Source organism: Zonotrichia leucophrys, chromosome 1A, assembly GCF_028769735.1.
Source record: "Zonotrichia leucophrys gambelii isolate GWCS_2022_RI chromosome 1A, RI_Zleu_2.0, whole genome shotgun sequence".
Lineage (NCBI taxonomy): Eukaryota > Metazoa > Chordata > Aves > Passeriformes > Passerellidae > Zonotrichia > Zonotrichia leucophrys.
Window position 1 is genome coordinate 62,737,375 of NC_088170.1, and position 22,536 is coordinate 62,759,910.

General features: G+C 37.6%; 1 protein-coding gene across 7 annotated transcripts in view; it reads right to left on the reverse strand.

Annotated features, from left to right (window-relative positions):
- The window catches only part of PCLO (piccolo presynaptic cytomatrix protein), a 326,044-nt gene that overhangs the window by 79,343 nt on the left and 224,165 nt on the right, over positions 1-22,536 (reverse strand). For 4 of the 7 annotated variants that reach the window (XM_064702964.1, XM_064702962.1, XM_064702960.1 and 1 more), the window contains exons 11-13: positions 6,810-6,918; positions 6,125-6,192; positions 3,399-3,610 (exon numbers count right to left, since the gene is read on the reverse strand). In XM_064702964.1, the coding sequence (XP_064559034.1) occupies positions 3,399-3,610; positions 6,125-6,192; positions 6,810-6,918 (389 nt within the window). Of the gene's footprint in view, positions 1-3,398; positions 3,611-6,124; positions 6,193-6,809; positions 6,919-22,536 lie in introns of those variants that run through there. The other 3 variants (XM_064702961.1, XM_064702965.1, XM_064702966.1) reach the window with 3 other exon arrangements.

Genomic DNA, 22,536 nt, shown 5'->3' on the forward strand with positions numbered 1-22,536 from the left:
GAAATTTTATAGTCAGCTTCTCTTAGTACCTTACAAAGCTTTTAAAAAAGTTTAACTTGACCAACAGCTAAAAATAAGTCAGCAGTATTCTGTGAAATGTTCTGAATCTGAAATTAAATTTTAGATTGATAGCAATATACTCCTAAAACTTGTTAGGTCCTTGACAAGACTATTCAGAGTGAATTTCACTGATTTTGCCAAAGACAGGGAGCTCCCTGGGCATCATGCAGTCTTTCAAAGTAGGCCATAAATGGCTTATATTTCTCATACTTTACCTCTACAAATGGATTTTATTATACTTAATAGTTCTGACCTCAGGCTGTACTAGCACTGACAATACTGACACTGCAAAAAATAACATGGAGCTAGCTGTGCTGTGGCTACAAAATCACTACCAGCTAGTCTAAATTCTCTCATTTTTCATGAGTTGGAATAGCAAGAATAATGAGTTTGTTCTCTCTGAATGTCGTGTAATATGGAATGTATGAGTATGGATAATGTAGGAGGAGTTCATAGAGAAGGGAAGGGGCATGAGGAATTTGTATTGAGACTTCCAAAGGTGGTTAAGCTGTAGTTTGTAAAGTGGATTCTGGAAAAATAAATGTGCACTTTTATGTTTCTGTATCATTGTTGAATCACTGTATCATTTACAAGATTGCGATTCAATACATAAAATATTCTATTTTCTCTGATGTCAGCAGATCTAAAACTGATCATGAAAAATTACTCAAATATTTTAAAGAAACATGAATAATTTAGGCTGAAAGAAACCTCTCAAGGCCATCTGGTCTAACCCCCAGCTCAGAGCAGGGCCAGCTTTGAAGCTGGATCTGTATTGAGAGGCAGAGATGCCAAAGAGTATTTTCCTTTATCATGGCCTCAGTGAGGATTAATTTTAAAGAGGGAAAGTATTTCACAGTTGACTTTCAGAGGCACTAAAGGATCTGAGGATTTAAGAAAAAAAAAATCCATTCTTCATATTAAATGTTTCTATAGGTCATTTATATCCTGGATGCAATCTTCACCATAGAATGATTATGAATTTACACTACAAAATAAACAGATCTTCACAAAATATTGCCAGCTCAAGGGTTCCAAGGGTTAAGTCTCTCCTGTGATGGCAAATCAATTTCTGTCTAACTGCTGTGGATACTCCCACATGCACTCACACACCCTGTGTAAAATATGGTGCTTTGTAATGCCATCACACCTGCTCAAGGAGGTTGTATGACCATGACATGAAACTGGTTAATGCAAGGCTTTGATGCACTATGCACTATCACCTTCTCTAGCAACAACAAATATGAGAAAATTGGCACTGCAGAATATGGCAGAGACCACAACAACATTTCTAGAGTGTTTATTCTATACAAAAATCCTCTTAAAAGTACTTGCTAAAAATAAAAACAGTTGCAAAAACAAGATCTAGGCAGTTTGGATATTTAGTCTGTCATGATACTTTGGCAGGGCTGCACACAGCCTGCCTAGAAATGCTGTCAGCCCAAGGCAAAGAGCAGTTCCAGAGAGGATGAGCTTTCTCTTCTAACAGAGCTCAACACCATTATAAACTTGGCCTGAAGTCAATGAACAGAAACTATACAAGTCAACAAGAGCTATGCTTGTTATGAAAGAAATGCCCCTCAACATGATTTTCACAAAAAAGCAAAGAATGTTTTAGATATTTACCTGACTAGTTCTGACTTTTGCATCTCCTACATAAAGGCATTAGTTCTAATAATTTTTTTGTTTCATCTTTATAAGCCTAGAGCTGAATTTTCATAAAAGAATCCTAAATCCTCTGTGAAGCAGGAAATTAAATTTATGCATCTAACTTTAGGTGACCTGCTACAGTGCCAATGCTGGGAACCCAGTCTCCTCAAGCAGACAGAATGGGGCACCTCTCCAGGATATACTGCACAGCAAGGGCTTATGGATCTCCATAAAAATGTGAATTTAGGAGTGTGATTCATCCCACCAAATGTGAGACCTACATTTCAGTGTAGATGGTGGCATGAGCACTAAGAGCCCTGCTCTCTGCATGCTGTGCCTTCACTGGGATGGCAGGTTTCACCCAGGAACAGTGGGAACGGTACTTCAGAAACTTATTCAGTGGCAAAAACCATGCATATGTAAATGTATACAATATCCAGAGTATTCTGTAGTGAATCTAACTATTGACCTAAGGACAAGCAATTCTGCCACATCCCTGAAGTTAGATCCAGTAAATATTGGCAAATGGATTTAACTTCTGCATCACACACCTGAATTGGTTTGTAGAAAGTCTATGGGTGTTATGGCAAGACAGAATTACTATACAAACCAAGCTGATCAATAAATATCTTCCCAGTTTGTACTGAATTGTTGGATGAAAAAGATTTTTATTTTTGTGTTTTACATGAAAGTTATGCTGGCATATCAAAGAGCTGTCTGAAATGAGCAGATACCTTGCTGGTTCTGGATTGTGCAGTACCTAACTCATCTGTCCAAATCACAGACATTGTTTCAACAGCACAAAACTAAAAATTATAATGCAGTAGGAACCTGACAGTCCCAAAAATGAATAAAGGTGCAGAGTAGAAAAAGTTTAGAAAGCACTTTGCAACGTGAAGCACTGTAAGTGTGTCAGAAGCTGGATATTCAGGATAGCAATCAGCAGTCTTGCAAACTCCTTAAGCAAGTGCAGTCTTCAAAGAACTGAGTTTCACTTCAGGTCTTGACTTTTTTGACACAAAATGCAAAAAATGTGACAGATGACTTTATGATCTAGTTTTCAGTTTTAACTGTGAAAAAAATGCTACTAAATTCCCACTCTTTCCTTTTTAGGTGTGCAGATGCACAAGAACTTCAGCTGAGGAATGGACAGGATGTGGCAAAGAAAATGAGAAATTATGCTTGGCAAGTTCACAGGAATTAGTTAATGACAAAACACCTTTTAATGGTAAATTTTGTTTTCAATCTTTCCCTGGCTTTCAGAGACATTGCTATGACATCAATATTGCTATGATTATTCATAGCTTGTGGCACTTGTAGTTTAGTACAGAGAGGAAAAATTATAGTCCCAGCAATATCGGCTTCTCCAGTGGAAATAGTACCTCACCACCATGTAGGATGCACTTAAAAAGCAAGAGCAACAAAGGCTGTAAAGGGCAGTTTAAAATTTTAAAAACAATAATATAAGGTTATTTTATTTTTGTTTTTAGAAAGGGGCAAATCTCTTGGATAAATCACGTAATCTTTCATTATGTCCAGGTTCAATATCTTAACAATGATATTCATTGTTATCCAGCTAATGAGTTTCCCAAGATGTGCTGGGATTTCTTGCTACACTAAAGGAGGTAAAGAGGCAGTTTCTTCCTGTGATCAAAATGTTCTTGCTCCACAACTTGTAAATTTCTTACCTTGCTGCTGTGCCGCTTTTTGCTCACTGAGGGAGAGCCAGGCTGACCAGGGCTGGGAACAGCACTGGAGGTGGCAGAAGTGGTTCCAGAGTGGGCATGAGATCCCTTTTCCACTCCTGAAGCAGCAACCAGAGGCGACTGCTGTAGAGAAACCTTTTGGAGCTCTGCAGCCAGCTGCTTGGGATCGACCCCTGGGGACTTCGCTTTATCTACTGGATTGAAGAAAGAGAGCTCTGTATTGATAACAGCCAGCACATCCAGATCCATCTTGTCATGCTACAGGGACAACAAAACAATCCTGACAAGTTTTCATGTCATCTGCCTGTGCGCTTTGAACATGCAAAAGGCATCCTATGAAAAACAGACATCTCTCCCACAGCATCGACATTCCAATTCCAATCTTTGTGCGCTAGTGCTACTCACTAGTTCTCTTTACCTAAGAAGCTTTCTGAGGAGGTACTTCTAGGTGAAGAAAAACAAGCCTTGCTGATAATTTTGAGTCAAACTGGAGCAAATTACAGTTTTAAAGAATAGCCTGTGCTATCACTCATTGTTTGAAACTGGTCCATTTTCACTAAGTATCTGAATTTTCTTGTAAAAGTTTAAATCTCCTTTTAACTTTTTTTAAATCATCCTGGACAGAACATTGAACAGAACTGCTCCTGAGATAATTTAGACAAAAATATAGAGAAAAAAAGCCTCAAAACTTTACTACCACAAATTATTCACAGAAGAAAAAATGTAAACAAATGAAGGCTGAAAGCCCTGATTCATCTTTCCTACATTACTCACGCCTTTGTGAGGCATCTGTAGTAGGAGTCTGATTGCCCTCCCTGATGACCAGGAATGAGTGGGAGGAATTTACCCTTTGGAGATAGCAATTTCTATCTAACACAGAAATGAAGTCAAGTAAGTTTCATATCTGCTAGACTGAAGAGAGTTAAAAGGATGCTAGGAACAGCTTGGTTCCCAGGTTCTCCGAAGCAGGAGAGGTTTAAAGCAAAACTTCAGCTTTATCCTGCCTGCTTGGCGAATTCATTTTTCTCTCAGAGAAAATGGAGATTGCTCCCTTCTAAAGCAAAGTCTGCCAAACCTCAGAGGTAATGGCAATAACTCTACAGTGTTGTTTCAACTTAGAAACCATTATAAGATTGCCAGACTACGAGGAAGCACGCCTGAAAGAATAGAAAAATTTTATTTCTGTTCCTTCTCATTTTGAGTTTTATTCATTAATTAAAAAGCTGGTTCATTCTAGTTTTTGTCATTTCCAAAACTGATTTCAGTGTCTTTCAATGCTTTTTGGTGTTTTTTTTTTTTTTTAAATGGGGGTTGCTCTGCTTCAAAGCTCTGTCATACTTAGTCTTTGCTTTCAATTACTATCAATAACATCAATTTTCAACTAAGGGTGGCTTGATGGTAAGTATATTAATAGCTAGGAAATTTTACATGGTTAGAAAAATGAGGATTTAATCCAGTTAATTTAGGTTCTGGTTCATAAAAGAGCAGCCACAAAACCACAGAACCCAGAGCAGACCCACAGAATGGTAAGAGAAAAAATCTTAATCTGCACTGAGCTTACTGAGGGCCTGCATTGCCAGTAAGATTGTGGATGTTGATGCAAAGTTAGCTTAAATATGACTGATACAATGACTGAAGCCTGCAGTTGTGATATTGATTGAACAGAAGGAAATCCCCCCAAAAGCACTGCCATCACAGAACTCACAAGACACTGAGTACTTGCTACTGCATCCCTCTATCCAGTAAATACTGGGGTTTTGTCACTTATAGCAGGCCACAAACCTTGTATTAAGCTAACAGGTATTTTCATTGAGGTCTTTTCCAACACTGACAATTCTATGGTTCTATGAACATAGGCCTTAGGACCTGTGTGTTATCTAAACTTGCTGCAGTTTACTGGGAGCTTTGTTTTGGCATCTCTGGCTGCAAATGTCTAATGACCAGATGGCTGCAACCTAAATTTGCCTGAGTTACACCTCACCTTGTATAGTGGTGTGGTATACTGCCCATTCTTCATTATTTTGCTATAGAAAGGCACAGCTGCAATTGCACTGAGCAGACTGAAGTATTTATGACTCCAGGTTAATAATGCAGTTTAGAGGAGCAGAGGCCTGGGGTGGCAGCAGAAGGTTTGGACACAGGATGGCAGATGAGGCCCTGGGGACACCAGAAACTCCCTGGCCAGGTACTGACACAGGTGCAAACTCAGGGGCTGGACAAAGTAAACTTTAGGGGCAGCAGAAGGGAAAAGGACAACAACACATCACATGTAAACTTTACAGTATCCAGCACCCACAGGTTCTTTTCCTCTGGGAAGCTTTCCAGCCCCTCTGCCCCCAATCTGTAGGGCTGCCTGGAGTTGTTGTGACCCAGGTGCAGGACCTGACATTTTGCCTTGATGAATCTCATGCAATTTGCCTTGGCTTATCAGTCCAGCCTGCCCAGATTCCTCTGCAGGGCCTTCCTACCCTCCAGCAGATCAACACTCCTGCCCAAATTGGGGTTGTCTGCAAATTTGTTGCACGTGCACTGCATCCCCTGGTCTTGCCTTTTTATATAAGGCATGGTCGCCTTTCTACCCATGGAAATATTTGGGATGTAACACCAGAGCTGACAATACTAACATCCTAGCTTATATCACATGCAGTTTTCAGCTGCTATCCACCAATATCAGAGCAACAATATCAAAGCAACTTCTTGTCTCTCACCTGCCCTCACTGGCTCGTGCAGCTCCAGGTGCTGGGGATTCTCGGAGTCTGAGAGCATGTTCAGGTCCCTAAAGAAAGCAAGTGGAAGCCTGAGACAAAAGAAACTCTTTCCTCATACCCTCATTACTGTATTAAGTAGGTAAATGAATAGTGGTTCATGACAGAAAGCAGCTCCCAAGCATGGTCCCTCCTTAGCTGATATACATTTGCAATGCTGTTAAAGAGCTGAGAAGAAAAGCTTCTTTTAAGGTGAAATCTTTAATGGATTTAATGCAAGTGTATGCATTTCTCATGATGCTTAAATGACTTTCATCTAAAGGATACAGATTTCACTAGAAGTCCAGTTATTACTAGATTACCTTCTTTTTCTAACATCAGTAAATTCAGTGAACTGTATGTTTGTCATGAGAGGAGATTGTGACCTAATAATGGAGGTATAATTGTTTATAAAAGCATAATTACTAGCATCTGATTCAGTTTATCTCTCCTTCTGACTTTAAGAGAAAAACAGAATACAAGGGTCTCCCACAGTCACAGTGAATTCTTGCTTATTATTACATTGATGTTTTGTGCTAACAAAGGTTCCACCTTAACAACTGTAAATTAAAATTAAAAAACTTTAAAAAAAACAAAAGCCATGAAAAGCCAAAAAGAAATGGAAACAGAAAGATGGGGAAAAACTCACAGTCTTACACATATTTCTGCTTCCCCACTCTGCTGAATTATAATGCTCTGAACCTCTTCATAAGTTTTCCCAGTCAAGGGGATGCCATTCCACTCCAGAACCTGCATTCCTAAGAAGACAAAGCAGCAAGAGGTCAAGGGCTCAGATTTTGACAAAGGCATCAGTTAGATCCTTCTTGCCTTGCTTTGACAAGGCAATTTGATGTGGCATTCAGTGAATGTTGTTCAAATGGCACAAGACATTAGCATTTCACTTCACACAGATTAGATTGCTGAATGTTATTGTCTCTTCAGCTACAACTTACCTGCTGAAACAAGAAAGGAGATTAATTCTCTCTGTTTCAAAGTTTGCATGCACTCTCCATAGTCTGGGTTGCATGATATTGAAAATTTTTTCCAATATCAAAACCATGCACACCTACCAGCATGGCAAGAAACCAAAACACTCTATATACCAGACATTTCGTGGCCAGCCATGGTCTTGGAAGATAACTGTTTCCTACAGTGACAAATTGCTGCTGAGAAGCTGAGCCTCAAAATGGAATAATTTGTGAATGTGATTAGATAATTCAAATATATTTCCTTTTCTTTGTCACTTACAAAAATAGAAAAACGTGAAGGCTGTTGGACTACACAATTTTAATGAAAAACATGTGCCTCCACATTTCAAACATCAGCCTGGTAGTATGAAGGTTTAAATTTTTCTTCCCTACCTTTTCTCATAAAAATGGACAAAACAGATGAATGCACTTCATAGTGGAAGATACAAACAGAGCTATATTAATCAGGCTGAAAAATACTGAATACTGATCTGTTTTGCTGTGTCTTCCAAGTGTCCCAGGACTGAGTCAGGAGACTCAATATGGTTCAATGTATCTGTGCAAGGAAGTTTTTGCAGAGTACTTGCACAGTATTTTACTCAGTATTTGCAGAGCCAATCCCCTTATAAATCATGTGAGGTATATTCTGTTAAGAAAATTTTTGGTTAAGGTGAAATGTTTACACAAAGCAAACCCTAAATTCGTATCTGGGACTTACAACCGAGGTCCTGAGAACAGGGTTCAAATTTTGAATTAATTAGTCATAAGAACTCCAAACAGATGTACAACTGTCAAAATCCAAGCCTCTGGCTCTAGTGGGAAAAAAATTGCTTAATGGGACAAGATAATGAATTATTAATAGTCCACTAAAAGCAATGCACTACAAAACATCTGAAAACCACATCACCCACACAGCAAAGAAAACCACAAACACTTAGCTTGCTACCACTTACACAGATAAAACCAAGTCTTCACCTGGGTCATATTTTAATCTCAAAGTCCTGTGCTGTTGCTAATAACAAATGGGAAAAATAATGAAGTGAAATGTGGTGATAAACTCATATAAAAGCATGCTGCAAAATAAAATATAATGAAAAAATGTAATGGAATAAATCAGACTGAATTATTTGACAATGAAAGAATATGAGAAATAAATATACACATTTGTATTCCAAAATTTTCCACTGGATTCCTTGAATTAGGAGTTGAAATATCAGAATTGCTCATAACTGCTGTCAGCCAGAATTTATCATTTTGTTTGTAGAAGTTTACAGAAAAACAAACTGTGCAGAACGACTAAAAAGCAATGCTCAGAAGGCAGTAAAGCCAGCTGCCTAATGTCAAAATAGATTTGACTTTTCCTAAAATTTAGCCCCTTTCATTTACCAGCCATGATTCAAAAACATGATCTTGCTTTTGCTTGTTAAAGCAGATTTGATTTTAAACTCAGTTCCTCTGGAATAAAGCAACAGTAATTATGAACAAATTCATTTCCCCCTGATTTTCAGTCATACAAATATAACAGCATGAGCTTGGTCTTTAGGCTTCTAGAAAGGAAGGAACTGAAGTTATTTTTGTCTTTTTTCTTTTTAATGTATGCCCTCATAATGCTATCATGGCATAGGATGTAATGTATGACATTATGAACCTCATGATTAAGACAAGGAAAACCCCCATTTCCATGTAGTGGCAAGGAACAAGAACAAAGGTTGAAAGATTTAGATATTTGAGAGAGCAGCTAACATCCTTATATTAAGAAAAAAAGAAAAAAAGCTTTTTCAACAAAATACTATGAGTTACTTGAGCTACTATCAACAACTCTAATTTAAAAGACTGGAAGGGAGAGCTTAGCTGAGTACAACTGCAGTGCCAGGATTTGGGAACCAAGTCTGATTTTCACTGGTGAGAGTTTCAACAGTGTGTGGAACTGTGCTACAGTCACTCACCTGGTCAGAAGGGCCACACACACATGAACAAAGCAACAAACTGAAAGGAAATTGAATTTCAGCAGCCTCAGCTAACACAGATGCATTTAGGTTGTCAGCTCAGGGGTATTTTCTTTTTATTGTGTGCCTTGTGGATCCATGAGTGTTTAAAATCAAACAACTTAAACACAACTGAACTGATCAGACTGATAGACCTTGGGTCTAAGAAAAGAAAAAATGTAGCTGAGAAGCTGATTTCTCTTTTCTCAGCATGTAAGTGCTATGCACATTTTGTTAAAAAAAAGGTAATGTTACAAAAAAGACCTTTAGAAGTAATGCAAGTCTAATTAACAAAAAGAGAAAAGAAGTATTGAGGAGTTACAAGAGACTTGTGATAATTTTTTTTTCCTAAAACCAATCACATTCTGTCACTAGTCATTGGTAGGCAGGACATGATAGTCAAATTTCCAAAAGCTTGTATGCCTCAGGTCATCAGTGCAGTAGGTAAGAAATAAAAAAAAAAAAGGAAGATGAGAAAAACCTACATTGCTCCATGGAAACTCTGCTGACCAAGGAAGTACTAGTAATTGCCTTGATAATCAAATATATTATTTCTTCTTGCATTTTTCTTTCTTTCATTATTATTTTACTGGGAGAGCAACAACTTAATTTTAGCAATATCAGCTCCCACGCTCTCAATAAATATATCTTTCATTCCATCGCCCGGGTGATAAATCTGTACTGTTTAACTGAATGTGGTTGTAGATATGACTTTCCTATTGGTAAAACAGTACAAAACAAATTATAAAATATGCAGATAGAATAGGTCTCTCTATCAGAGTTTCTGTCAACTGGAAGGCACAATATTTTTCTCAGTTTTCATTCACATTACATGATTTCTAATATTTTCTCTCCTCTTCAGACATCCTTCAGACATAAGCTAGCAGCATGATTAAAGCTGAAATGGAAAGGAATCTGAAAATCATCCAAGGATTTGATTACTCTAAACACAAGTCTTGACATAGTTGATTCAAATACAGAAATATTAAACTGAACCATGGAACATCTCTTGAATTTCATTCCCCTTTGTAACATAATGTACATTGTTATAAAGTTAATCTCAGTCACTTTTAAGGCACTATTATACTGCAGCTTCCCTTATTTAGTATACCCAAGGCACCCAAGAAGTGGAAAAACTGTTGTTTGCTGTGTCACTAAGAGTTTGCAACTATTTCCAACTCTTCTTGTGTATAAAAGCTATTAGTTTTCCATTCATTTTAAAGTCTCAGAGCTGCTGTCCTACTGAAATTTAAAAATATCTAAATATTACAATCTTAGAATACAGCCTCTGATTTCGGTTGCACCGTAATTATCACCACAGATTGCTGGGGTTCATTCTCTCCTTCTTCATATTCTGTATTGTTTATTCTTATACATAATAAACATGTCACTTTGAATTGCATTTTTCACTGATCTAATGCTCATGAAGGAAAATGAAATTGGACTCTATAGATTAGCAACTTCAATCAGTAAAATAAAAATCAGGGAATATTAGCATCTTTCTATATCAAGTAAGAGTTAAAATTCAGAAACACTACTTTGAAATCCCAGAAAGTGCTATAAAAGTTAAATGTGCACTCAGAATAAGGAGAAACAATATAAACCTGCAGTCTAATACTCAACACTAAATTACTTTATGGTCTATGCTCTCCAGTTATTTTTCTTTATTTCTAAACCCTTTTGATGGTTCAAAATAGATTGATGAAAGTCAATGTGTTAATGTATTTCCCCAAACTGAATGAATCACATCAAAACTCATTATTTTCTGTTGGCACCTTAACTTCTTCTCCCATTTGTCATTCACACTCAGGCTGAATATTTTCCACTTATTACAATTATTATATAGGCAACACTCACGATTCTTAGAAATGGATATGTTGTTTATCAAGTAGAAATTATATAATGGACCCTCCTATGCCTTATGGCTGCTATACTACTATAAAATGATATTTTGAAAAGTATGGCCAGAGCAAATGAGGGATACTTTTATTTGAGGGGTACTTGGCACTTTTTGGCAGCTATACACCCCACCACTGATTTAGATTTAAATATCAGCTAGTACCCAATTCCATAGATCATCCTTCAGTCTGAATCATGCTAGAACAACAAGTGATGATCTGCTTCTACTTGTGTGACCTAATTTAAGTTCTGGCAAGTTAAATGAAGCTTGGAGTTACTGTTTATGAAAATAAGTATGATATAAATGATATGTTTATAGTGCTTTCAGCATTACTATGGCCTCAAAGATCAGTTTACATTAGAGTTGCAGACATGATCAGTTATACCACGCTGAACAAAATGTTGTGGTGCATTGTAATTATTCAGTGTTAAAAAAAAAAAAACCAAACAAGTGGTTTTTTTGCAGCATGTTGTTTGTCACATTATGTCATAGCACAAGCTTACTCCTACTGGGCAATTAACATATAAAGAAGTTATATGTTAATTGCCCATATAAAGTATAAATAAGAAACCCCCCCCTGGGGTGACAGACAGGAACCTCAACCAATAACATTCCATCCTAAGCTGCTGACATCTCCCTGGTCAGGGAGCTGGGTGGTGTCAAAGATCAATGATCCATTCAGGCAAAGTCCCTTTTTAAAGAGGGGCTCAAGGAATGAGCTCTCTCTGTTGCCACATGAACATCAGGTGAGTGCTTGTCTCTGTCTCCAGACCACTCCTCTGCCTTCACAGTGCTCACTGAAGCTGTAGAGCAGAGTGTATTTACTTGTTTTCAGTAATGTCATATAGGAGATTATAATGACTTTGATAGAGAAATCACCTTCCTGTAAAATGCTCTAATTGACTTGAAAGTCTTAAACATTTCATTATTAGGCTATGCTCAAAAAAAGAAAACAAAAACAACAAAAAAAACCCCTCCTCTTTTAAAAGCAGTTTACTATGAATTCAGATTTTTTTTTAAATTATGTAATATGCGGTAGAATGAACAAGTCTGTTAATTCCAAGTCACTTTAAGATTCATCTAAAGATAGTTTACAACAAGGCTGCAGGAATTTCTCTTTGCTGTCTCTTTCATGAATGGTAAATAGTTACAACCATTATTTTCCTGGGATTTTAATGCCAGATGTGAATTTAAACTAGTATGTCCCTGCCTGCATTATACATCTATATTTGTGAATCCCAAATTCAGTGAGGTTTTTTTCAGTTTCTCTTTTTGAGGAATAATTTATTCTTCTTTACAAAAATGCAGTTCTGTTAGTCTTCTTTCAGTTACATCTGCGAATTGAGTGATATTTGGGTCTGAAATTTTCTTTTGGAGGGGAAAAAATCACATGCCATGAGATGCAAATGAACACTTCTTGTGGAAGTTACAGTGTATGTCTAAAGAATCACTCCGTCTTTAGTTAGCTTCTATTCTGCCTAAGAATTTAAATTATGACAGCAAACATATAGAACAAAATATATATAAAACACTGTGCTGTTGTCGTCATGAGACCTCTCTCAAAAATTTTTCAGTGGGCTTGGGAGTCTGAGGTCACTTGGTTTGTCCTGCCTACGGAAGAGGTGACTGAGGGGAGCTCCAACCATGGTCTGCAGCTTCCTCAGAGGGGAAGTGGAGGGGCAGGTACTGATCTCTCTGGGGACTAGTGACAGGACTCCAGGGCATGGCAGGAAGCTCTGGCAGGGGAGTTAGGCTGGAAAAGGAGCAGGCCTCTCATGGAAGTGGTCACAGCACCAAGATTGCCAGGGGCACTTGGACAAGGCTCTCAGGTACAAAGTATGATATTGTATTTATGGAGTGCCCCGACATTGGAGGGCATGATGAATCTGACTCCGTGTTCTCAGAAGGCTAATTTATTATTTTATGATACTATATTATATAAAATAATGCTATACTAAACTATACTGAAGAATACAGAAAGGATACTCACAGAAAGCTAAAAAAAAAAATTAAGAAAACTTGTGACTCCTTCCAGAGTCCTGACACAGCTTGGCAGTGGTTGGCCAATAAATCAAAATAATTCACAGAAAACCAATGAAACAACCACCTGTTGGTAAACAATCTCCAAACACATTCCAAAGGAGCAAAACACAGGGGAAACAAATCAGATAATTACTGTTTTCCTTTTTCTTTGAGACTTCTCAGATTCCCAGGAGAAAAATCCTGGGTGAAGGGACTTTTCCAGAAAATGTGAATGCCACATTGTGATGCTTTGGACTTCCTTGTGCAGAGGCAGGCATTGGACTCAATGATCCTTCTGGGCCCCTTCCAGCTAAGGATATTCTGTGATTATATTCTGTGATTCTATGAATGAAATATGAGTGGGAATTTATGTATGTAGAACTCCCAGAAGAATCTTGCTGGAAGAAAAGAGTGATTCGTGGCACATAGGTTAGCATGCCATCAAGATCCTAACTCATTAAAGTGCAGTTTCAAAGGACACTTTGCTCAGGTAAGGAAAAGTAGCTTAAAAAAGACAAGGCAGAACCGTATTTAGCAAAGCATTGTCTAAATCAAAGTGCAGCCTGAAACTTTAAAAAAGACTGGCAGGAAGGTCAAGAACAGGGTGAAGACTCTGAGATAATAAAAAAAGGACAAAGAGTAACCCAGCAACATTTTCCAGTGTTTCACAAGGGTGTGAGGTAGAGAAACAAAAGACTACTATCAGCTTCTGAAAGTGTGCAAAAGGTACATCTCTGAGACCATCATGTGGTTGACAATTTATGATCCCAGAGGGTGAGAAACAGGCTCAGCAGTTGACATCCCTTGCTCTCTGGACATAGCAATTGCATATACACATCCTGGTGCTTGGGACAGAATGGCTATATTAGAAAAGGACAACAGGGAAAGAACTAATGCCAAAGAAAAGTTACTCCTAAATGAGGACCCCCAGCATTCTGAGTCTCTTGGGGCTTCCTGCAGAGGCTGTCCTCACACAGATCAGGGGGTCTCACCCTTGCTTGGTGAATTCCTGTCTGGTTTCCAGCCGTATCACCACTAAGGGGCTACAGAGGCCAATTCAGAAAATAGAGGAATAATTAGGATAATTTAAATACTGAAAGCCTGCTAGGAATGAGCAAAGGCCATGGTTATGCATTGCATGCCAATGCTACTTAAGGTCATTTAGAAACAAGAACAGAAAATGTTTGTGACTCACAGTGAGCAAACACCACTGTTTAAGCAAAAAGTCAAGCCTTAATGAGAATAGCTGAAGACCTTAAAATGCCAGTCTGTCACATGGCATAGAGTGAGATCCTTACTTGATGTGTTTTAATAGCAGTCACTCTGTCCTCTGTACCCTGAGAGTAATTTTACAGTTCTGACATTATGTGATTATTCAAATATAAAGTAGAATTTACACACTATTATCTCATTTGTGAGACTCATGCAACCTGAAAGTTGAGGAAAGTGAATACAAATTTTGGCCAGTGCTGTGCAGTTCTCATCTCCTGTATGTATCTATTTTTCATATAATGCATATAATTCTCCTTTTAAAAAAAGGTTTTTGGAAATTACACTCTTTATAATACAAGATAAAGTAATTCCATGATATTACCTCTGAATCAACTTGTTTGTGTTCTAAATCAAGCTTTGCTAAATTTTTCCATCATTGGAATGACTTCATTTAAATGATCATGTTTTATGTTTCTCTTGTAGTATCTAAATGTATGCTTGTACAAATTCCTGACACATACGTGTCCATAGCTGTAGAAAGTATGCAGAAAAAAATTGTTTGATTATTGGTTGGTTTCAATGGACCACAAGTGAAACCACAAGTGATAAAAGATATATTTTTTTTATTATTATTCTAATTCTGAAGAGATTTAGAATAATAAATAAAAGACCATGGAAAGCAGGATGCAGGGAACAACTGTCATGCACACATGCTTACAGCTGCTTTGGTTTTACCATCTTTTGGGATTAGAGTCAATGTACCAATTTTTGGCTGTAAAAAGGTATGTGTCTTGCCTCAGTAGCTGTCTAGGAATTTTGAGTAGTTAATGAATGAAGAGAAGCAGGTTCCTCTTAGGACGGCTCATCTCAGCTGACACCTTTTTGGAATGAGATGAATCACATCCCTTCTTCCCCTTATGGTTACAAAAAGAGCCCATAATACAAGGTGAGGTAAGATATTTACTTTCCAGACACCTAAAAATATGTGTATTGATTCCCTCCTTTGTCATTTAAAGTGATAAATCTGTCCTAGAGAATGAAAAGGACTTTTTTTCCTCAGTTTAGCAAACTGACAGCTGTACCTTATCAATGAGAAGGAGGAACTGAAAGACCAAGTGCATCAGAAATCTTACTAACAATAGAGTTGGAGGAGGTAGTACTTGTGAAGTATTAAGGATTGGGTATTAACTCTCCAACTTTTGTATCCCTATAGCTCATTCATAAAGGAATTTGGTGATAAATGTTAGGCTTATTCAACCCTAAGAAACAGAGGTTCCATATGTGCTAGAAAAATGAGAGACACTAATAATTACCTGTTAGAACTGTCATTTTAACAGGAAGTTGAAAAACTGCAGGATTTCAGTTCTCAATAATTATTTGTTCTTCAGAGTTTAGTGATAAATGTGGGCACAAAGCTCATTTTTAGGAACATCTGATTAACAACGTTAATGGTAGTCCTGCATAATTTCGGTGCTGCATTCAGAGCAAAAATGTTCCCTCATGGTGCTGAGGCTGCTCAGCTCAGCCAAGATCGATCAGAGATCCCAAAGTAGCCTTTCCTCAAAGCTCAAGCCATGTCTTGCACAATCTGAGTTAGGAACTAAGAATCAAAAAAAAAATTGATTTGGTTAAATGTGGTTTGTGAGTAGCTTTTATGAGTAGAATCAGAGAGATCTAATCAATCTAGGTATGAAACTCGTGCATGGTCATATTTAAGAGTGCAGTTCAAGTGGCTGTACTGGTTTTGATGGGATAGAGTGATTTCTTCCCACCTCACTGTAGAGGAGTGAGAGAAAGGCTGCACAGGGTGTAGCTGCCTACCAGGGTAAAACCACACTTACAGAACTGCAAAAGGAATTAGAGAAAGGAAAGTGAGCCCCTGCAATGACTGTCATACATCTCAGTGAGAATAGTCCATGATACGCTACTAAAATTGTCTTCAAAATAATAATATAAAAATATTTAAATTTAATTTCAAATTAAATAATTTAGAATAATTTATATTCTTCTCAATACCTTAGAATGTAATTCTGTTGGTGTTTACACATCTTTAACATACTTGTTACTGTCAGCTGAATTTTTTTATTAATATCTCTTTATACAAATTTGATCTGCAATATTTGATCAAAGAAGTAGCATTATTCTAACAAATAGGTTCATTGTAATAAGTGTAGGATACATGCATGACAAAAGAGCATTGCAAATAAATGATGCAGGATTACACCCATAGTTTTGCCATTCTCTGTAAGGTTCTTTAAAAGAAATTTGAATGCACAATTACTGAAGCTATTCTTCTGTACATGCAAGATTGGACGGTGATTATCTGGCAGCTATATACCTAATCAGCTTCTATGAATACTCACACGCATACTGATTAGCAGCAGCTGCTATTTCTTCTCATTATCTACACTAAAACAAATGATCTCTTACAGTCAGTCTCTGTGTATTTATGTGTTTCTTATGATAACAATTAATGCACTGAGTTCACCGTGTAAGCACCCGAAAGACAAGCAAAACAAACTTATGATACCACATTCCTTGACTGATAGCTACAGTTGTAGAAATTAAATTTGTGCCGCTCCAGGATAAGCAGTTTCCAGCCTGTTGCCCCAAGCATGACAGCAAACACAGGAATGCCCTGCAAGGCCCTGCTTGCAGCTGATGACCACCCAAAGGAGGTCAGGGCTGGTAGCTCAGGGCTCACTTTCAAACCTCCTGAAGGCACACAGGAGCTTTTCTGCTGAAGCAACAACATAAAAACTGCTAAGGAATAAAACTGCCTATGTGGTTTATGGTTTTGAGATGGGTCAAAAAGATGAGAGTTGGGTTTGATGTGGAACTGGGTGATGGAAAGGTAGGAAAGGTGCTGGAAAGATGTGTCTGTCCCCAGCCTGAGTGCTCTGTGACAATGGTGTGGTGCAGGTACTCAACCTACTGCTCCTGTTTCTGCACAGCAACCAGAAACTGCTGCCCAAACAGGCAACACCTTGTCCTGTAACAACAATTGCAATAAATCTGTCTGCTTTGATGCTTTCATAGCCTCCACTTAGCAATTACACTCCAGCCCTAAGACAAACTGTCCCTATTTCTTCAAACTTGTTTTAATGACATATCAAAACCACCTTTAAACACTGAACCGTTACCAAATTCCCAGCATGGCATCCTCACATTAACTTTACTGGGTACTGCAGCAGCTTATTCTCCTTCAAATACATGCCCAAGTGAGATATTGAGCATTATTTTTTAAACTGCCAAACATAAATGTGAAACTGGCATTTCATCTGTAGACTCAAGCTCAAATATATATTATGGGTCAACAAGGACAAAGGAGTTTGATCACTTCACTGCTTAATCTTTTGACTTCTTTCATTTCACCAAAACTATCAAACATGTCTGAGTCTTTTTCACAGGCGTCAAATATTAAAATTATTAGTGTCAGACAGTGTACAAGATTAAAACAACCATCTCTGTTTTTTTCACGTAAAACCAATAAATATTCTTTCCCAGGCAAAAGGAGAAAAAATAGCTGCTGTAATTTACAGAACAAAACTTACATATTTTCTTTATTTTCCAGAAAATTTAAGTAAAAGGAGCCTCCACTCAAAGCTGAGCAATTGCATATATGAAATATTGGGAATCAGTAATGCAACAATAGGTAAAAATAAGGCAAAAATAAATGCAAGAAGTAAAAAAAATGTCAACTGAAACTGCAAATCCCCCAAACACACTGAATACAATAAAGAGTGAGTCACAAATGATATTGTAGCCTTTAGAGATGAAAGTCTTAGAGCAATTTTTCTTTGGTGAAAAGTATCCAAGGAATTGCTAAATTGCCTATGAAGTCATCCCATTTCAAAGGCATTTCTTTATCTTCACCACAACTAATATTTACTTTCTCCTAAAGTAACAAAACAGATTATTTGATTTTTTTTAATAGATGAAAATAAATACTGTATTGAATTATTGAATGATAATATCACAGAATGCTTTCTGTTGGAAGAGACCATTAAGATAACATAGTTCCCAACCCTCTGCCATGGGCAGGGACACCTTCCACTAGGCCAAGTTGCTCAAAGCCCCATCCAAACTGACCTTGATATATATAGAATATATTTTAAAGAAAATAATGAAAGTCCAATCCCTTTTCCCCTGTTCATTCCAGTGAATGGAAGCAACAGAAATACAGTTTCCAATCTTTTTCCTTCTTTGTACTTTGCTTGGAGGCCTTTGGGAACACCCCTAATTCTACTGTATCTCCCTTCACAGGAAAATGAGAATAACCAAACCCATAATCTGTCCGGAAAATCTGCAAATGTAAACTGCAGATGGAAAATTGGTTTCATTAAGAGATGCATCTCTTCAAAGCATGTAGTTTTACAAATTGAAATTCATCAAACTGACTTTACTTGTACCACTGAATTTAGTGACAGCTGAGCACAAAGCATGATGTTCAAATTGCAGATCTAATGCTAATGCTCATGTTCCAGCTAGGGATGATGCTACTGGGAGGGCAGGCTCAAACAAGGAAGAGGAGATATTGCATCTTGAAACATATATAAACATCTATTCAGACATCACAGATAAATATGTTGAATTTATCGTATCTTGTGGCTCATCTGATACAAGAGATATACTCTTATGTTTTCTTAACCTGTTTTGCTTCCTGAAGAACATGGCATGCAAACAGGTTATCCCTAACAGCTTTTTCAGGAATAACAATTGTTTTCAGTATTACTCATTATGGCAGTCATTGTAATAGTCCATAGTCTAACTAATTTTTGCTAATATACTCTGCAAGTGTACAAGTGATATAAACCCCTTGGGCTAAATATCTTGTTGACATAGTCAGGATTTCTACTGAAACAGATAGCAATGTCCATGCAGCTGTAGCAGTAAACTTGCTTAAGGATGGTGTAGAATAATTTATGTGACCGACAGAATAGCTAGTTTAATTTCACCCATAAACAGATCAGAACACTTAGGTGCAGTAATTTAGTTTTATGTGTTGCTATATTGCTGCAATTGAGGAAGCTGTGAGATGACCCCAGTTCATAAATTTAAAGCCAGCAAATACAGAAACCTTTGTATTACCCATGGGGCTTATTAAGTCTTCACCTATAAAAAATATATATTTCATCTGAAGATATGTGATTAAGGATGCTGAATGAGAAATTCTTCATGTGAAGCATTAACAAATATAGGGAGATCCTTTTTTAGATGCCTTGCAAAAGAATTCCTGCAAAACACATCCAGAATTTGGGAGCTGGGGGCTGTCCATTAGGTGGCACCAAATTTTTCCATATCTATGAAAAGTGTAGGCAGCAGAGAAGTGTTTATCTGCTGTAGCTGTCAGGTGCTCTCCTAGCTAGTCTCCATTCAGAGACAGAACCTCTGTGGCAGCATTGCAGCCCATCCATGTGCACCACTGAAGGGTATTCATCCAGATAGAGCAGTGTGTGCCTCATGCTCATCCTCAGTAAAGCTGTTTTATCATATCTGCCAGTCTGCCTGCATCACATTCAACAAGGATCACTGTCGTGCTTGAAGGTATTTTCAGCTCCTTCTTTGGCTCTTCACTCCTTCCAAAACAGTGGGAAGTGTTTTTCTTGTCTCATGTTCTCTACAGCTATTGAATCAGAAGAAAGCCCCTGTTTTGTAACTAATCAGTCAGCTCCTACTGTGTGAATTGCAGAGGTATTACTATCACTGAGATAGGCTGATACTTCTAAGAATACTACAGTGGTCTGTGAATAAGATGATGAAAGATTTATCTTTTCTTTCTTTAGTACTATCTAAGATTAAAACTGTTCCTACCTCCCCATTAGCAGCAGTCATGAAAGTACTTTCCTAGAATTTTGATTCATTTTATCCTCTCTTTCACACACTCAGGAACTCTCAGTTCTTTCTATTCAGTGACTTCAGACCCATCTGAAAAGTATAATCAGTTAATGTAATACATAACTTTGCTTTAGTTAGACATAAGTCAATGCTTATTTCTACTTAGCAGTTCCAAAGCTGCCTGTATGAGCAGCAAATGTATGAATTATATGGTTATATGGATTGATTCCACTTCACCCACACTATGACAGAACTCATTTAGCAAGTGTAGAGCTCACACCATGATGAGCGTTGCCTGGAATGACTCATTTCCTTTTACTGTCATCTTAAAGGTTAATTTCATGGGGTGCTGTTCAGCACATTATCTAGTAATTAGGAAATAATGAAACCCTCTGTTCATTGGGGTGACTGGTCAGCATCTGCCAATGACCCTGTCATTGCACATGGGCAGGTGAATGGCACTCATCTTGCCCATGAAAATAGATTCTGTTATTGAACATATATCATGAATAGAAATTATGAACATGGGAGTTGGTTTTTCACCACACTGCTTTCCTCTGGTTTTGCCTTTCATTTCCTCTAAACAGATCATGCTAATGCCCTTTTTCTCTCCTTCCTACTCTTTTTTACCTTTTGCCTGCCCATAAAGTTCAGCCTAACCTTCCAACACAGGCCTGTCCCATATTTATTGTGCATTTTGCAATGCAGTCTGACTGCACATGACCAGTATCAAGTTCACAGGCCTGGGTTGAAGCAACTTGGGTGCTGCTGTGCAATACAGGATCTGTTAGCTGTCTTCTGGCTCTGATGAGAAGTGCTCAGAAAGAGGAATTGCCTCTGAAAGTTGAACCCTCATAGAACAGAGCTTGTGGGTAGTACCAAAACTAATACTGCTTTTCTGGGTATCTTTAAAGGCTGTTCCAGACAATCCAGACATCCTGATGTGAGCTGTTTTGGAATGGAAAGTTAGCACATGGGCATGCAAAAAGATTGCAAATATTTTCCCTGTGTCTTTAATTTGAGTTTCTTTTAGTAAATGTGTATCACTGTGTCTCTACTCTGTCCTTACTGATCTCTTAGCAATAAATTGATGAAAAGGAAAGAAAAACAAATCAAGCCAACAGAAAATCCTTTACTCTTCTGAAGACTAAGGAACCACTCTAGTAGAAGCCCTACTACAGGATGACTCTTCTTTATCATCAAATTACCTGTACCATCTTGAAGGCCTTATGGACTTTTTAAGATTTAATACTTCTTGGTTATTGACATGCCCTTTTGGTTTGGCAGCAATGAATCTCCAGGGAAAGGTCCCTAACAGTCAAAATTCATGGGTATATGCACAATATTACATAGGTAACTGGATCTTAAGTGTAATTCTTGGCATTCAGAAGTAGACATAGAGCTGTAGCCTCATTATTCAGTATATTTCTACAAACTTTCACTAAAATTGCAAATAACTTTTTTCTTTACTTCCATACTATCAAAAGGCAGACACTTTTGTCCCACCTTTTCCATGTGAAGTCTTACTATTACTCAAAAATCCAATTTAAGATCTGAATTAAAGTATAGAGTTCTTCTACACATTTTATTTTTAACTGACAGTGCCGACTTCTAAAGAGAAGAACATTTAACATGTTATAAACATAGGAATAATGTACTTACTAGACATAAAATGTTTGTGATATAGCAGTACACTAATGAACAATCCCTTTTGTTAATGTAATACACCAAAAAAAAGGAATCAGCTGGAATGAGGATCACAGTGCTATGACTGAAGCATTTCGTGGTTCCATTGGAAATAATTCTTAAGAAAGCTCCTGTTTTCATAACTATATGGGTTTGGGAATAACAGAAACATGTGCAATAATACCAGGGGAAAATGTACGTGAGATCAAGAAAAAATAACTGTGTTGCACTTCTGCATAATATTATGACAAAAAAGTACAGTTCCCAGAAAGTACCTGAATTACCACACTAAATATTAACTTAGGCTTTATAATTTGGAAGATGGACTAGTTGGAAATCAGGAAGCAAGATCCAAGTAAAAACAAAATGGCCCCAACCACTTGTTTTTAATGAAATTCAGTGGTAAGCACCATTTCAGACACAGCTCTCCTTAGAAGCAGAAGTATCTGAGCAGCTCAGCATTATCTGTGTTGGGGAAGCCCCAGAACGGAGATTTCATGTTCCCTTGGCAGGTATTGCAGCACTGCATTTCCACACAAAAGCAGTCAGGATCAGCTGCACCATATATATGATGACTTGGAAATATTGTACATGTTTCAAATGCAGTGTGAACCACTTCACAGATGCTGTGTCCCTCCAGAGACTTCAGCAGAGCTCAGACCCTGGAGAACAGAGCTGCTACCTGCCCATGTCTGCCAGACACTGAGGTTGGCTGTCTGAAATATCTTTGCCTTCAATTGTTTTACATTTTATATTCTAATTTGA